The sequence below is a fragment of the Colossoma macropomum genome, unplaced genomic scaffold, assembly GCF_904425465.1.
Source record: "Colossoma macropomum unplaced genomic scaffold, Colossoma_macropomum, whole genome shotgun sequence".
Classification (NCBI taxonomy): domain Eukaryota; kingdom Metazoa; phylum Chordata; class Actinopteri; order Characiformes; family Serrasalmidae; genus Colossoma; species Colossoma macropomum.
The window spans coordinates 3,250,724-3,269,496 of NW_023494794.1; the positions used below are offsets into that span (position 1 = coordinate 3,250,724).

Genomic DNA, 18,773 nt, shown 5'->3' on the forward strand with positions numbered 1-18,773 from the left:
ACTGTATTTTTGCAGTGTCTGAAGGCTTCTTCTGTAGCTTTAGCAATCATAACTTTAGTTTAGAGTGTCTGCCAAGTTCTGGTCTGATACCCTGATTACTTGAGCTGGTTTCCAGCCCAAGCCCCACTTCAAACACCAGCATGTACGCAGGATCAGCAGTTTCTTTCACTTAGCGTTTTTATAGAAGCATAAATCAGGCCAGTTCATGTGTTGTTGGCCAGCGTTACAATAACATTGCACTGTACCAGCCTGTGGCCCCAATGGGACAACATCAGAAATACCTTACGTATAATTACTTGATGGTAATCTCGCTACGGTCCCAGCAATGCCAGTAACGATGATTACACTGATTACTTTATTGAGGGTACTTAAGGTCATATCTTAAGTAATATGAAACTACAGCTAACTAGCCTTTATTCGATTTTCTCATAAATGTAACTCACCTTCATTTTCCCATTAGATATATAGTCAGCTTGTGTACTCAGTTTGTTCCATATTAAACACTGGTAAACCAGTTGCCTTTATATTGCTTGTTTTTTTAAACAGTGTGGAGTCTGTCTGCTGTAGACACCAGTGGTGTGAAAAGGTTTGATTATTGGCTTTTTTTATTATCTAGCCATCTCTCGCTGGTCTTGAGCTGGTTTGATTGGCAGGTAAACTTAGGAGAAAGGTGGAGCTTCTCCAGGGGTTCATACCCATCATCCATCATGCTTAAGACATGTTCTCCCAGAGCAGCATGGGAAAGGAGGAATGCAAGAATGAGTGAATTCCAGGACGTGAACGTTTGTGCGTATGTTTGTGAGATGTTTTTTCCCCTTCAGAGAACTGCATGCTAATGGAAACAGCACAGCTTCTGTCCATGATCTATCTGAAAGGATTGTCCTGATTTGCTAACAAGGAAACGCTCCATAAGCATCAAACCAGATGTCGAGTATTGTACACCACGTTCCGTGATAGGTTCAGGATAGCACATAGAAAGATGAAGCCCATGGATCAGATGGAGTTGGCAGTATGATATTTTAACATTATCATGCTATTATATGGCTGTGCTAGTAATGCTGTCATCATGGCAGCATTTACACAGCTACTGCTGTTGATCATTCAGCTCTGAGGCACGGAACAACAGTTTTTCAAAGCCAACATACAAACACAACATAACATACACATTTAAAAATTATGGTTCTTCAAGGGTTCTTTAGTAAAAAACATGGTTCTATATAGAACCTTTTTAAAAAGGGTTCTATATAGCACTAAAAAAGCGCCTTCTGTTGTTACAATGTCAAGCTTGTAATAATAGAAGAACCCTTTTTGGTGCTACATAGAACCATCTACAGCACATTCTCCATCGATCTGAAAAACCATTTCACGATGCAAAGAACCCTTTAATCATGCAGTGGGTTCTTTGAGTGGTCATGGTTCCAAATAGAACCATTTTCCTTACTAAAGAACCCTTGAAGAACCATAATTTTTAAGTGTGTAGTGGTATAAGAGCAATAAGGCTACAATTACAGAGTAACATGCATTGTTTTCACTGTATATTGGTGATGAAAACTGGAAACTGCGTTCACTTTATGGAATTAATGTGATTTCATGTTCAGGTTTATGTGAGCCCTGTGTTCACATGATAAAAATAATGTGAATTAATAACAGTAATAAACACATTCTGATCTTCTATCCACTCATATAGCTATAATCAAAGAACATTTATTAATGTCAAATTAATGATTATGATTAAATTAGTCAAATGTGGTTAATCTTGGTTAACTACACAAAAGGATGTGTATGTTATTAACATACATATGTATGTTATTTTTGTCCTAGATTGTAATTGTTTTTAAGTTGTCTGTGGTATTTTCTTGGTCATATTACACTGACATGTCATAGACATCTGGATCATGTAAACTTTTTTGTAGTCTATTTAGGGCAATACACACTCACACACACACACACACACACACACACACACACACACACACATATCTGCACATAGATACGCACATACCTACATTCAAAATGCTGCAAATGTGCCAAGTTGCTGTTTTCTTATGCAGCAGTAGAGAAGAGCTAATTTCATTAAGAGTTCACTGTCCTGAAATTTAATAACAGAAGCTTTTTGGGTTCCCAGGGATTTTTTTCTTTCTGTTTTTTCTGGCTGGGAATTTCTGTACAGAAGGGAATGGAAAACAAATGGAAAACTGGGTCTTCTCTATTAAGTAGGAGCTGCAAAAAATTGCCCTCTGGCATGGATTCTAAAGCATTCCCCTCCGTGTGTGAGTGGGTGTACAAGAGTATATAGGTAACATCTGCATGTGTGTGCTCCACAGTACTGTGGAAAAGACTGAGACCACCCTTCATTTATTAAAATTCCTGTCAAAACGGCCATTAAGACTCTATATAAAAGAAATTACGCAGAAGCCTCAACAATTAATTATTATGTAAAATATTTTAGTATTTAGTATGTTCATCCTTGGCCTTTATTAAAGCTTCCAGTTATTTTCAGAAGACTTGCATTCTGTTTTTCCAAGAAATCTGCAGGGATGGTTCGTTTATTATTTTTTTTACGCCTTCATAGTTCAGTCTTTTGATGATCCAAGTAATCCCAACCACATTCAGTGATGCTGAGTGCTGGACTCTGGGGTGGCCAGTCCAGTTTGTAGAACACCAGCAGCTTTTGTGTGTGTGTGTGTGTGTGTGTGTCGCTTGAAATTGTGTTTGAGTTTTTGGACTCTATTTAGTGCATCTGACTCTGAGCCGTTCCAAGTTATGATTCAGAACAGTAGACGTGCTGTGGAAGGAGAAGAAAAACCCACCTCAGATAATTTAAGTCGAATAATCCTCTTTTTGACATGTTTTGGACTTGTTTGCAATTTGGACGCTTCTTCCTTCTTCTGATAATCCATCTTAGCTAGGGTCAGTGTGGAATGTTGGACTTTTACACTGATACCATGATCCCAGGCCAAATTACAGTCCAAACTAGACTTTGATGCTATTTCCTCCCTCATTTTTTAAGAGGGTGGAATCTGTACTCAAACGCTGTTGTAAATCTGTCTAGCAAATCAGTTTTTTTTTTCCTGTGAGGGCACAGATTTCATTCAGTTACAACCACTTATATTGTAGCTGGCTGATAGCACTGCACAGAACACTCAAATCCTTTTTTCTGCCTTTCTTTTGTTTTAGCTGGACCCACAGACAGTGCAGTCCAAGAACTGGCATGTGGACGTGATTGAGATGAACGGGGTAAGAATGAATGCACAGTTTCACTAATACTGTAAAAGAACCCTCTGCCACAAGTTTAACATTTATTTGCTGCACCTACTTTAGATTAAGGTGGAGTTCTCTATGAAGTTCACGAGTCGGGATTTGAGCTTGAAGAGGACGCCTTCTAAGAAGCAGAGTGGAGTGTTTGGAGTCAAAATCAGCGTAGTGACAAAGTATGTTTTCACCTGTTCTTCTCTGTGTATTCCTGTCCTAACCCCATAATAATGAAAGAAGCTTAAGTTTATGGTGATTTTGACTGTCGATCTTGGGAAGTCAGATTCATTCATTTCAGACACACTAGACTCATATTGAATAAGCTAATATTCTCATTATCACATCATTTACCATTCTGGGAAGAAAGAGTGTGTTGAAAACAAATGTGCAGTATATAGGGGTCCCTCCTAAGATTGAGAACAGCTGGGTCAGTTCCACAAGATCACAACACCACATATTGTGTGAAGCAACCATACAGTCACTTACTTAGTTCGTTTGCTTTTTCTTTGAGCCACTTGAACTCTGGGCTAATTATTGTTATTAATCTTAATGCTTATTATTCAGCAACTACTATATATTATACTTTCAGAAACACCTGTGAAACTGATATGTACGTTATAGTGAGTAATTGGAGCATTGCCCCGCTGGAAGGGATTAAAACAGAATTCTGTCGATTCAAATGTTTTGCATAATTCAGTCATATAGAGACATATCTTTGGAGTCTCAGTCATATAGAGTCATGTCTTTGGAGTTTTCTTTGTAATATTCACAAAGATAAAATAGTGATAAATCTAAACAAATGTTTTCTTTGGGGGCCGTTTGTTCTTGTAAATGTAAAAAAAAAATGCATTTCATTGCCAAAAGTGAATCTTGAAACTATCAAAAATAGCTCTAATAGCTTTCTGTGAGGGAGCTTTTAGGAGTAATAAACTCCTATCACCACCACAATAAACAATTTTGACTAGGCAAGTTTCTCTATAATAGGGCATTTCACATCAAACCTCTCTGAATGACATCTTTACATCTTTACCTTTGAATTTCAACATCTTTTGCCTTTGAACATCCTTGCCTGCAGAAATTTAGAAAAATCTGTGAAATTCCCCTTCTGTAAAAATCCTGTTCTGTACTTTGTTGAGGTTGCACAAGGATAAGATCATTATGAAGCTATTATTGAATACTTCTGATTAAACTCTGTATGTCTCTGTGTCTCAACAGGCGTGAGCGCTCTAAGGTGCCTTACATTGTGCGGCAGTGTATTGAGGAGGTGGAGAAGAGGGGAATCGAAGAAGTGGGCATTTACCGAATCTCTGGGGTGGCCACGGACATTCAGGCACTTAAAGCAGCATTCGACACAAGTAAGCCCACCACATATCACAGCAAGGTTGAACTGCCGCAATTTCTTTTCGCTTAAATGTGATGCAAATCAGAATCTTCAGCTTTAGCTGTAGCTTCATCTGTGAATTTTAACAGAAATTAGACCGATATTTCTCCAGATTCACCTTAAAGATTGTTTTTGTACCATAAAAGTAACATATTTTATCATAATGAATTTTTTTTTTTTTTGTTACTGAGTTGTGGATGCAAGTCACAGAATTCACACAAATGTTGCTGTATTTGCCCTGTTGGTGGCTGTAATATATTTTGATATAGATCCCCCATATCTATATATATTTTTTTTTAATTCACAGGTCATCAAAGACTTACTATAGGTATCTTTTTTAAATGAAATATAGTTCACTTTTATCGTGTTTATATTTGTTGTGGTCAAAATGAATATCTGATCCTTTTCAGTAGTCATATTTATTTTGATGCATATATTTGATATTTAGGTTGGCTAGTTCGTCTAGTTGATGTGACCGAGAACTATATTGTATTAATTATGTTTGCATTTACCAGACTGTCCTAGCAACTGTTACTACTAGCCCTACAGTCTGTTATGATCACTGATGTTCTTCTAGCTTGACAAATCCTGCACATTTCAGGTAACGCTTTACTGAAAGGCAGTGTAAGGCTACATGACACCTATGTAAGTCTTTTATGACAAGTGACATAAAGCTGGAATCTACCAGACAAGTCATGATTACAATCAGTGCAGAACTGAATGCTTTTATCATATTCGTCAAATTCATGCAGCCCTATTTTCTATCTGTTATTCTTTCCGTCTTTTGGTCCTCCTCCCTCTCTCTCCTGACTTTGTTGCATCTGTAAGCAAGACTAAAAGCAGCGGAGGAGTTGTGGGAAAGGGCAGAGAGAGGACTGACCCCCTCCAGCTGTCAGCTGGCCTAATAAACACACACAAACACACACTCACATCATAAGTTACAGAGAATAACAGATCACTCACTGTTATGATCGTTAACGGTCATTTTAATTAACCTGGATATAGAGAACTTAAGTTGGGGGGGGGGATTCCAATGATTTTTTAAAATTCATAGTTCAGTCATTAAAGTGAGGGTATAGTTTCAGAGTGTTTTGATGTGAAATGAGTAATTACAGAGGAAATTACTAACCCTGATTACATTTATTAACAATTAAAAATGACATCACAAAACAATGAAACGTCCATAAATATATGAGTGTCATAAGCGTCACACAGATTATAAGTATTAGATTAATGGTAAATTAATAGTAGATCAATTTAGAACAGCAAAAACGTTTGTAGAGTTTTCCTGTTTTTATTAATTTATTGATTTATTTTTGGAATTTTTACCCTAATTCTCATTACCGCAGTGGATTTGTATTTGTTTCTCTTTACCAATATTTATAGTTTTTTCACTAATTTTACTTTAAAAAATGCACTTGTGTTATGTTAACTGCTGAATCTCTTTACTTTAATGATTTCTTTATAAACTGTAAGAATCTGAACCAAAAAAACAAAATGTTATGTGGCACAAGTAAAAAGAAATAACCTCAATGGCTTTCAGTGCGTTGCAAATTTACGAAACACTATATTTTGCAATATATAGAGATTGTGATGAGAAAAGTTGGGAAAAAAGCATTACATACAGATTTATCTTCAAATCTCAATGTATTGCGGTAATGAGAATTTGGATACTTAAATGTTACTAAAATTATTTTAAATCATTTTAATAATTCAGTGTAATTTATAATTCTTCAACCAGGCATCATTGTTTGAATATTCAAAAAAGAATTTCTCTCTCTCTCTCTCTCTCTCTCAGATACCAAAGATATTCTGGTGATGTTGAGTGATATGGACATTAATGCCATCGCAGGGACACTGAAGCTGTACTTCAGAGAACTGCCTGAGCCTCTGCTGACAGACCGCCTCTACCCAGCTTTCATGGAGGGCATTGGTACGACCCTTCGCCTTTAACCTTTTAACCTCTTCACCCCAGTAATCCCTGACAGACTAACGCTGGATTTATCAGTTTTGCTGGTAATGATTAAGAATGAAAGAGACATCTGGGGGTTATTACAGAGGAAGTGGGCATTTTGTAGAGGTCAGAGGTCAGATGAGGTAGGTTGGGGTTTAGATGAGGGTCACTGCGTGAACTCTTAGAAAAAGAAGAGAAGAATGATTAGGATGTCAGGGTTGTGGAAGTGTGTGATGGACCTTCATGCCTCTAATCCTCTTCCTCAGCTCTGTCCGACCCTGCAGCCAAGGAGAACTGCATGATGCACCTGCTGCGCTCCCTCCCTGACCCCAACCTCATCACCTTCCTCACCTTGCTGGAGCACCTGAAGAGGTAAAACATGCACAGCCTGTTCAGGGTTCCCAGATTGGCCAGAATTCCCCAGTTTAGCATTAATACAACTTGCTATGAAAATAATTATTTATTAATTATGTTTTTATTTATTTCCTTGTTGTGTTTCAGTTATGTTTTATTCAAATGCTAAATAAATCAATGGAATTTATGCGATGAGAATAATAATAATGATAATAATGATAAGAAGAAGAAGAAAAAGTCATTTTCATTAAGTTATTAAAGTGAAACGTCTTAATCTTTTCTTCTTCTTCTTGAATAATCAAATATTCAAGGTAGTTTCAAGATTAATAGATTAATAGATTAATCAGTAGTACTATATTATCACTGTCCTGTCCAAAAATAAACCCCAAAAACAAATTTCTCCAAAATGGTAACTTTACAGAGTTTACAACCTAAACCTCAGTAACTAATTTTGGCTTTTTAAATTTTGAAATTATTATTATTTTTTTTTTGGGTAAAAGTCACTTTGTAAAGTTTATTTTAGAGCTAACTTTAACAAGTTTGTCCTTAAAATGTACAAAAGCATACATGTGCAGCCACACTTTTGTTTGCGAGGATCTTTCCTATGAATACTTTAATGTAAAAAGAAAGAAAAGAAAATCATTTGAAGCTTTTAGTTACACAAATAGGAGCTTCTGTGCAAAAAAAAACCTTTTAAGAGTTTTCCTGTTTTCCAGTCATCACAGAGACAAAACAGTAGAGTGGAAAAATGTACATGTGCATTCCCATACTGAATTACCATCACTGTTAGCTTCCATGTTGGCTGTCTTAGTGTTTTCCAGTGGCTGACCCATGCTCTATTCATAGCCATCGCTCGTGTATTCTCCTCCATCCACATGTAGCCCCTTAAGCTTGTGGTCCAGTAAGACCGTACGTATGGCTGAGCTTCCAGCCCTGGTGTGACCACAAGTAGTGAACTATGCCCACAGTGGCCTGGAAACGACGTCAGGATCATCCACACCCACAACCAGATCTAAGAACCACAACATGCTAGAGCCGCAGACCAGTCTACATAGAATCCGGCAGCAACAGCTGTCTCAGTGATCAGTGCTAGTAGAACCGAGTGTGTTAAAAAACCACCGGAGAACACTGTTGGGATATGATTTGTGGTAGAGTGCAAAAACCTGGCTGTTTCTAAGAGGCCGTATTTGGTGATGTTTCATGTCATATTTCATCCTAGGAAACCTCAGCACTTTACACGTGTTTCAGCTGGGTGGCTGTGATTCAGCTGGGCTTTTTTTTTTCTTTTATAAATTTTAAATGTCACAGTTCTTAGTAATCTCTCAGAATTGTCAGATGTTGAGTCTGACACACAGAAACACAGCTGTATATGTTATCAAATGAGAGGATGAGTTATTTTGATTATTCAGACATGGAAGTTCCCCATATTTCTTTTGTGAGATTGGAAGTCAAAGTAGGAAATATTTGAAAGTCCAAAAACAAAATATTCTTACAGTTCAGAGTAATATGACTAATAGGTGCAGGCACATTGTAGGAAAGTTTGCCTACTTGTCAGTGTCAATGACACATCCATGTGGAAAGTAGGGGATGAAATCCAGGTGTTCTCACTGAGGACACCTGCTGGCCAACTTCAGGTTTTACATGCTAAAAAGCGCCAAACGGGAACTCTGTTCAGAGCTTAAAAATTAGTCATCCTTAGCATGAAGTATTCATATATTGCACATAAACCATATGAATCTGCTTGTTTTACAGGACAAACTAGTTGAGATTTATGATTTATAATACAGTTTCATCACAGTGATTAGCATTTGAGATGTATTGGTTTCTGATGAGCTGGTTTGGTTTTGCAGGGTGGCGGAGAAGGAGCCAGTGAATAAGATGTCTCTGCACAACCTGGCCACTGTATTCGGCCCCACGCTGCTCAGACCCTCCGAGTCCGAAAGCAGCAAGCCTCACATTACGCTGGCCTCCGACATCTGGTCCCATGACGTCATGGCACAGGTAGATATGCACACACCTCTCCATAAGGGTTTGGTTTGACTTACTCTGGCGTTACGTGTTGGTGGGCCTATACATAAAAGGCTTAGGGACACCTAAAGAAACTGTTTAGGAATTCCTAAATTCACACTATTTTTTACTTCAGATGTAGTTGGCCAATCAGCCAAGGCATGTTTGGAGTCCAAATTTGATTTCTTTAGTTAATGTTGGAGCTGTGAGGCTAATGTTGATAACAAACACTAGAATGCACTAGTTACCCAAATAGCACAAACTGTTTCTGTAAAAAAAAAACACATCAGCAAAACATCCCTCATCCTGCTCAAACTGCATCTAGGTCTGCATTTGGGTTGAGCAGACATGCTTATGTGGTTTAGAATGCAGTATGATTTACTGTGACCTATAAAAATGAACAAACCCTTGCTGTGTTTCTGACAACTGTGGGCAGCTACAGACACAGATAACAGATAGCAGTGTCTGTATTCACAAACCATCTCAGGTGGATGTAGATCTAGAGTATATGTGACGATCCCTGTCATAAGTACGGAGGAATCTGATCCAAGATCAGTCCTGTAATTTATGTCTGCTTTGTGAATACCAGCACTGGTGTTGTCTGAAATGACCGCCCATATTGTAATTTTTATAGTTCACAGTCATGTTGTGTCCAAAAATAAAACATTGCCTAGTCTGTGGACTAGTGGCTCAAACTAGGATGTGGTTTGTAGAAGTTTTAGTGATGTATTTTTATGGAAATGTTTGGGGCTATTTGGGCTATTCGAGTTCTAGTGTTTGTAAGGAACGTTAGCCTTGCAGCTCCAGTTCTAAACTGAAATAGCTAAATTTGAACTCTGGACATGTCTTGATGGACACCATGATGGTCTACATCTGTAGTCACTGGGAAATTGTATAAATTAGATTTTTCACTGTACTTTTCGCTGTTTTGTTTTTTTTTAATGAGTTTGCAAAAGCTTAACATATTAAATATTACTATTGCTTGTTGCCAGTCCTACTGCTCACATTTTTATATCATTATTTGGGCAAAACCTACATACAGAGGAAGACACTTGATGAACATGAAGCTGAGTGTTGAAGCTAAATGTACCCAAACATTAATACAGAGCTGTTTTAGGTTAAAATCATTGCAGGTGTCTTTTTCTTATGTAATTAAGAAGTAATAGTGAAAATCAAACAAAGCTTGAAAAATTTCAGAAGAAGGCCAGGTATCCCAAACTGTCCCTATCAGTGCACATATTTATGTGTGTATGTTTGTGTGTGTGTTCTGCTCTTGCTCCTCACTCCCACATGGAAGAGGATTCTGCCTTTGGCCTTGAGGTCTAAATAATCCCACAGCTGTATTTGGGTTTTCAGTGAGAGGGCTGGAGGCCTGCCCAGTGCACACACACACACATACAGAGTACTCATTACTTAGCCACAAGTATTACCATTAACATCCCAGTGTTTCTCTATTATAGATGACACAGTGTCATTTATTTACCCTCCTGTAAAATAACACACTGTTTTATAGGTGACAGTCAGATTGGTTGACAGTGTGGAGGCCATTTATTGCTCGTACTCATGTCAGACACAGTTAGTAATGTTATAATCATTCTCTGTTCTTCACGATCCAGTGTATAAAGCTGCATCTTGTAGTCATGCTTGTAGCGTAACTAGTGACCGGAGACTCTGCTTTGCAGTGTAATAAGGAAAATGAAAACTGATTTGAGATCATATGAGCAATTTAGGCAAAAATTACCACACAGACAGAGTCATTGTAACAGGATAGCTGTAACAGTCACTGGTAAATTTATGCAAATACAATTAATTCAATTTATTTCTACTCTATGTGAACTAGACAAGCTTTCTAACCTAAAAACCATCTGTAATAGGTTTTTAATATTTTTTGATGAACTTGCATAGAATGTTCTATTTTGCATATAATGTTTTGTTTCCAACTTGCATGGAGAGGTATAGACTATAGACTATTTTTACTTTCTGAGGCCTCAATGTAGCACTGTTTTAAAACTAACCCCACCGTGTGGAGGCTGTGGTTTAGCCTGGCTAGCTAACATTATAGCTTTATAGCATTATAGCAGTTAGTCACTAAAGGTGTGATTAAAATAATGTATGTGTGAACCTTGTTCGAATCAAATCGAATCAAAATCGCTTGTTTTCAGGGTTTTTAGACTGAATCTTGAGAAATATCCGTCCAGTTGTGGTAAAAATGTGCAGATAATGATGATATGGGAATATGGGATGAAAAGCTGTTCTACTTGAATCTGTTTAACTACATTGAAAGTAATTTTTACATGGTACATTTTACCCTGTGTTAGGTTGTCCAGTATGTCTGCAGGATTAGCAGTGAAGGTCCAGCAGAACAAATAAAGTGGTTAGGTTGCTAGTTTGCTGTGGTATGACCCAATGCTATTGCATTACAATGGTTAAAATGAAGGGAAAAACTTCCTTACATTCAGCCGCCATGGCCCCATGAACACACAAGAAAAGTGGTTTGATATCACATCCTGATGATGAGTCATAGGCCAGAGGGCTTGAGCATTTCTTGTCTGTCTTGCTGTCCACTCCAGTGTGTCTGTGTTTCCATGTGGCATTGGCTAGGCCCGGTGCTGTGGCCACTTTTTACAGATACATACATCATTATGGGCTGCTGATGTCCTCAAGCTGACTTCCTGAAGCAGTCTGGATTTGTAAATATGGGTGATTTTGAAGTGGTTAAAGTGATGTTTACATGTTCCAGAACATACTTTGCACAGCTGCTTACTATATCCATATTGAGTGATTTAAAATAGCTCAGCCAACCAGAGTCTAAAACTGCCTTATACTGTGACACCTAGAGGCCATCACATAGATTGCAACATTAAAAACTTTATACAGCTTAAACCAGTGGCTCCCTAACCTGGTTCTAAGTATTTTGGTTTGTTCAAGCAGGGAAAACACTAAAATGTGCTGGGCATGTCAGGCTTAGATCATTTCTAATTAATAATTTATATCCTGCTTTCAGCTATTTTTCCATTTCTACAAACCTAATTTGGTACTGTACATCTGTATGTGTATCTAATGAAAACAAAGCAGTGTTTAGTCAAATCGGTTTGACCTGTAGTTAATTAAAACAGTATAGAAACAATATCTGATGTTTTACATTATGAACTTTTGTAAATATATGCTCATTCCAAATATGATGCCTGCAACACGTTCCATAAAAGTTGGGACAAGAGCATGTTAACCGCTGTGTTACATCACCTTTCCTTTTAACAACACTTACTAAAGATTTGGGGGGCTGAAGAGATCAAGTGATCCAGTTTTAAAGGCAGATTTTGTTGTTTGGTGAAGTAGTGAGCCTCCACTCATCCTTGCTCATAAAGGACTGGGCCTTTCCTGGATGCTCTTTTTACACACAAGCATGATTGCATCACATGTTTAAAATGTTCACAGTTTCACATTTCACAGTGTTTCTAGGTTTAAACTGCCCTCTTTCTCAACTTATTGGAATGCATTGCGGTTTCAGACTGAACATAAAATTACAGTTATATCATTATTATGATTATTATCATGTGCTTGCTGCTGGTTTTTGTTTCAGATCATGCCTGTAACTATCATGTTATCTGTTTTTCTTCAACAGGTCCAGGTGTTACTGTACTACCTGCAGCACCCGCCCATCTCCTTCGCCGAGCTGAAGAGGAATACGCTCTATTTCTCCACGGACGTTTAGCACTCAAAGAAAGAGAGCGAGAAAGACGCCCACACTGTTCCATTCCCGTCCAAACACAGCAATCTATTTACTGTACAGAATTAACCCATGCCACAGCGGGGGCTCCCCCTCCCCTCCTGTCCAATCTCGTGTCAGTCTGAGCATGTGCGGAGAGAGCAGCGGCCATGCCCCCTGGCCGGAGGAGAGCTGGAGCTGAAGTAGGATGGAGCCTTTGGTCTTTTCAGTTACGGATTGATCTCCTGACACCATCACAGGAGACCACACATCCCAACACACACGCCGTTTGTTCCTCTCTGTTTGTTTCCTGAGAAAGTGTGGATGCAAAACGTCTCCAAAACTGAAACAGAGGCATGCAGGTCTCCAACATGGTGGCTCCTCTAAAGCCCAGCTCAGTGAAGCCGGCGCAGAAGATGGCCTGCGATTACACTCCCCTCTCCTTTTATTCTTTTTTTAATTAAGTCAGAGGCATTCCAGAAATCGAGCAAACAAAAACGCATTTTGCTTAATAACTCTTCTGTTCCGTTTTCCTTCTTCAGCCTTTGCACACATGTAAAGAGAGGTTTGCGTGCGTGTATACGTGAGTGTGTGTGTGCGCTTGCGTTTTCTCAAAGCTGAGGCTTGGGTAGGACCCTTTTGCTCTCTTTGCAAACTTCAGAGAGCGCAGACGTCTCCTGACCATTCCCAGGCCAAATCACCTTATTTATTATAAATATATTCTATATGTGTGCCTGTACAGTACATTACAATTAGAGAAAGACTCTGCAGAGTCAATCATTTGAAGTTTTTTTTTGTTTTGTTTTTTTTTTGTTTTTTTTGGATAGTGACTTGTTTTTTTAAATTGCAAGTTTCTCATTTATGGTCAGTGCTAACTAAGCTGTACTGTAAAAACAATGCATAAGCAAAAGAAGAATAAACTTTGACCATTAAGCTTTTTGGAACTGAATTCCATTTTGTATGGAAATAAATCATGGTACGCAATCTAGTGAGATTTTACACCTCAGAAATATCATGTGATCGTTTGCAGAAGACTTTTTTTCCGTCTCACTTGTGCAAAGCCTGCCTGATGCATCCAGTGTAGTCTATGGGGTGATCTGTGTCTTTACCCTTACTGCATGTTCAGCTTGTCAATCAAAAATGTGGCAGGTAATACAAAAGCAAATCTCCAACTTGCTCTTCTACTTTTTCTTCTTTTTTTTAATCGGACTGCTCAACTCCATCCCACTACAGTGGAAAAGGCAGACCTTTCTGCTGTCGAAGCCAGTCACATATCCACAATATGAACTGTTAGATACTGCATACTATTTGATATTTTTTAATATAAGATTACAGGAAATCAGTTGTATTTTACTTTTGTTGGAAAGATATTGAGTATACCGTATTAACAATAAGGGTAAATGTTGATGTGAACTTTTTCCTGTAGTAAAATAAATAAAAGTGTACATGAAACACTGTAAGGGGTTTGCATCTTTCATTTTTTTGCTTTGATAACTGCCTTTGTTGACAAAGGGAAGTAGTCGCCTCAGACAAACGATAAAAAAACTAAAAAGACATTACAATAAAGAAAATGTTTCTTGAATTTCTGACAAGCTTCAAATATCCATCTTTACACTAGAAATGCCATGAGGAGTGAAAAACCCAGTCTGGAATGTGTGAGCATAGGGCTTTAAGCGTTGTGCTAACACAACATTAAAACTCCCTTTTAAGCGCTAACAGAAATTAGCATTATTGTAGCAAATGGAGCTAATCACACACAAATTTAATAGCATAACATATTTCCTTACTAGGGTATCCTAATACTACACACTTAAAAATGATGATTCTTCATGGGTTCTTTAGTAATGAAGTAGTTCTATATAGAACCATGAACATTCAAAGAACCCTTTCCCTGATCAAAGGGGTTCTTTGTATCATGAAAGGGTTCTTCTGTGTAGCACCAAAAGGAGTTCTTTTATTGTAACAAGCCTGACATCGTAACAATAGAAGAACCCTTTTTGGTGCAGTACAGAACCATTTTCAAAAAGGTTCTATATGGAACCTTCTACAGCGCATTCTCCTTCAATCTGAAGAACCCTTTCACGATACAAAGAACCCCTTTAATCAGGGAAAGGGTTCTTTGAATGTTCATGGTTCTATATAGAACCATTTCATTACTAACGAACCCATGAAGAATCATCATTTTTAAGTGTGTAGTATTCACCAGTAAGGAAATATGTTATTAAATTTGTGTGTAATTAGCTCCATTTGCTACAATAATGCTAATTTCTGTTAGTGCTTCAAAGGGAGTTTTACTGTTATGTTAGCGCAAAGGGGGTGGGTCTGCTGCCTCTCTACTTATCATTTGAACTGTGTAAATACTACAACTCAAGTCTCCTTTGCTTCTACAGTAATTATAAGAAAATCTAGATATATAGATACATAAATATATGTATAGAATAATGATAATAACGACAGACAATTTCATCTACAACTAATGACTTTGCTGGTGACTGAAACCACTCTGGCCCCTGGCTAGTGTAAGTTGTCAGTAGACCTCTGAAGTCATGCCTCATTTTGTACTCGGCATCATGCTCATTGTAGGAACTCCAAGTCTAAGTTTTTTTTTTTTTCTATGACAGAAATGATTGGTGTTTTTGTGGCATTTTAGCAACTGAAATTATGTTGCATAAAAGTAATTCTTACATTATACGTCAACACTACTATATATCAACACCATCTGCTCAAACTGCTCAAAAAGGCTACTACTGCCAAATCAATTTAATTACTAAATTTGACTAAGCAAAATTTGTTTGCGTGGAGTATTTGGTGAGGTTGGTAGTATTTTGATGTGAAGTCAGTCCACAGCAGTGTTAGCTTACTGCATAGCAATAGTCTTACTTTGGCTACTTGAAGACATCATAATTTCAGTGAATTTGGAGGAAAAATATTTGTACGTCAAAACGGAAACGGTTTTCTTTTCGAGAAAATCAGCTCAGACCTGGAATTCCTCATATGGGCATGAAACTGATTACAGAATGACAACTTTTGGACATAAAAATCTTGTTCATAATGACCATTGGAAATATGGGTTTTAGCCGTAATAGTTTAAGGTAGACTTACCATGATTTATAAGATTTTAAAACGATGGAACACATTCCTGTTGAAGCCACAGGTCCAGGGGTGCCACCCAGGGATTCTGGGCCCCACAAAAAGATATCACAATAGGCACCACTGCAAGAGAGTCCATGGGAATTTCTTTTTTTTTATTATTATGAAAAAAAGGAAAATGATTAAATCTTTACTAAATTAGTAGAGGTATGGGGATGATGAGGAGACAGGGCTGGTTCAGTGGTAGAGTATGGGGATGATGGGGAGACAGGGCTGGTTTATTGGTAGGGGTATGATGATGGTAAGACAGGGCTAGTTTATTGATAGGTATGGGTATGGGGAGATGGTTCTGATTCACTGGTAGAGGTATGAGGATGTGGAGACAGCTGGTTCATCGGTAGGGGTTTGGGGATTAGGAGACAGGGATGGTTCATTGGTAGGGGAATGGGGATGGGGAGACAGGGCTGGTTCATTGGTACAGATAGCTTGCTAAAAGTTTGCCTGCACTGATTAAATGTCAGCTAAAAGAGGAGTGAAATGTATGGTGATGAGGAGATGGGGCTGATTCATTGGTAGGGGTATGGGGATGAGGAGACAGGGCTGATTCATTGGTAGGGGTATGGGGATGAGGAGACAGGGCTGATTCATTGGTAGGGGTATGAGGTTGGGGAAACAGGGCTGGTTCATTGGTAGGGGTACGGGGATGGGGAGACAGGGCTGATTCATTGGTAGGGGTATGGGGATGGGGAGACAGGGCTGATTCATTGGTAGGGGTATGGGGATGGGGAGACAGGGCTGATTCATTGGTAGGGGTATGGGGATGGGGAGACAGGGCTGATTCATTGGTAGGGGTATGGGGATGGGGAGACAGGGCTGGTTCATTGGTAGGGGTATGGGGATGGGGAGACAGGGCTGGTTCATTGGTAGGGATGGGAAGACAGGGCTGATTCTTTGGTAGGGGTATGGGGATGGGGAGGCAGGGCTGATTCATTGGTAGAGGTATGAGGTTGGGGAAACAGGGCTGGTTCATTGGTAGGGGTATGGGGATGAGGAGACAGGGCTGGTTCACTGGTAGGGGTATGATGATGGGAAGACAGGGCTGGTTTATTGGTAGAGGTATGGGGATGGGGAGATAGGCCTGGTTCATTGGTAGAGGTTTGGGGATGAGGAGACAGGGCTGGTTCACTGGTAGAGGTACGGGGGATGGGGAGACAGGGCTGGTTCAATGGTACAGATAGTTTGCTAAAAGTTTGCCTGCATTGATTAAATGCCAGCTAAAAGAGGAGTGAAATGTAAACACCCAGAATTTTCTGTGAATATATTAAGTAACTAAGGTTAGGGGAGCAAAAGTAGCCTATTTTGCTTTCAACTAAGTTAACAGGTTCGTTTCCATCACTCATAAACTACACTCACCTTTCTTTGTGAAAATTTTCGTTTCTTTTCTTTTCTTTTCTCTCCCCTTGCTCACAATTGACTGCTGGCAAGTACCGTTCTCACCTAGTTAAATTCTTTTGAAACTTATGATTTGGTAATGCACCTGTATCATCATGATATAAGCTGGGTGCAAAAATGTTTGCACCTATATTTAACAATAGTTGTACAAAAACATATGTGCTTTCAAAAAGCCGTACATAAGCACACCATCCCTGATAAGACCGAATATTTCAGAAGTGGAACAGTGTTGGTATCTCAAAAACTGCGGGATGAGTTAGCAGACAAACATCTGACAGAAAAAGAGGTCCACTAGTGGCTCAATATCTTACAGCCTCTCAAAGCAACTGAAAGTACTGCTAAGAAATGAGATAAAAAAAATAAATAGACATGTTTTAGCAGCTGCGTGCTATGTAGCATACTAAACAATATCTGTGTAGTGGAGTACCCTACATCACTATGTACTACAAATATGCAAATTAGCACAAACCAAAACAAAAACAAAACAAAAAACCTTCAACTGCTTAAGTGCTTAACTTGCCATGTGTAATATACATTGTTAAAGTCCAGACAGACAGTTCACGTCTGGGTGGGCGCCGTTAGACACTCTGACCCCGACAGGACCCGCAAACGCCCTGAGACAACTAACAACCATCAGTGGACTCTCTTAATGGAAGGAATTTCATGTGTCTTATTTAGGACAAAAACACGTTCCAGATCAGGGCTTAAGATCATCAGGTGGTGCCTGAATATTATTTTTGTGTGACATGATAAAAGTGGCTGTGGTGTAAATGTTTTATGTCTATTTTATTGTCGTCGAGTTGTCTGCTCCTGTGCGGAGCGGTGCGCCCTCTAGTGGCCGCGACGACTCCTGCGCCTTCCAGATCAGCGCTTAAGATCAGCAGGTGGTACCTGAAGGTCCTAACAGTAAAGGAGGATAATGAAGATGAAACAACCTCTTAATCAAGCGCCAAAGACCAGACTGACCAGAACTGACTTTTTATTTAGCTCAGCAGTTTTTAGCACTTGCTTGGTTTTTTTTCGTATATTGCACTTTTTGTATGTTTTTTACGTCTTAAATTAAAATCTTTTGATTTTATTCGGTAGATTGTTGCTCTTTTTTGCCACTGTTTTATTTACTTGTTAATTTACTTTATTTATTTTATTTATATACCGTGAAGCACTCTGAGGTGCATTTTATCTGGGTTATGTGGGTGCTATAATAATAATAATAATAATAATACCTAATAATATCTATCTATCTATCTATCTATCTATCTATCTATCTATCTATCTATCTATCCATCCATCCATCCATCCATCCATCCATCCATCCATCCATCTATCTATCTATCTATTGTGCAAAATGCACACACCCAGGATTTCATTCCACATATTCATCTGGGCAGAATGACCACTGTCTGTAACTCCAGCACAGTATTTAGTAGTTTATAATCATCATCTCTGGCTCGTGTTTAGGGCGACAGTGGCGCGCGAACAAGTCCATTTTTCATGAAATGTAGCCAAGTTAAAACGCCCCGGTGGTCACAGGCAGGACATCGCCAAGTAAAGGCGACACGAAATTAAAGGTTTAAAGA

The 18,773-nt window shown here is 38.7% G+C and overlaps 1 protein-coding gene across 5 annotated transcripts in view; it reads left to right on the forward strand.

Moving 5' to 3' along the window:
- Positions 1-13,667, forward strand: part of abr (ABR activator of RhoGEF and GTPase) — a 199,826-nt gene extending 186,159 nt beyond the window's left edge. For 4 of the 5 annotated variants that reach the window (XM_036579908.1, XM_036579909.1, XM_036579910.1 and 1 more), the window contains 7 exons: positions 3,178-3,237; positions 3,322-3,431; positions 4,468-4,607; positions 6,432-6,566; positions 6,854-6,959; positions 8,792-8,942; positions 12,571-12,660. In XM_036579908.1, the coding sequence (XP_036435801.1) occupies positions 3,178-3,237; positions 3,322-3,431; positions 4,468-4,607; positions 6,432-6,566; positions 6,854-6,959; positions 8,792-8,942; positions 12,571-12,660 (792 nt within the window). Of the gene's footprint in view, positions 1-3,177; positions 3,238-3,321; positions 3,432-4,467; positions 4,608-6,431; positions 6,567-6,853; positions 6,960-8,791; positions 8,943-12,570 lie in introns of all 5 variants that reach the window. The other variant, XM_036579907.1, reaches the window with a different exon arrangement.
- The last annotated feature ends 5,106 nt before the right edge of the window (positions 13,668-18,773 follow it).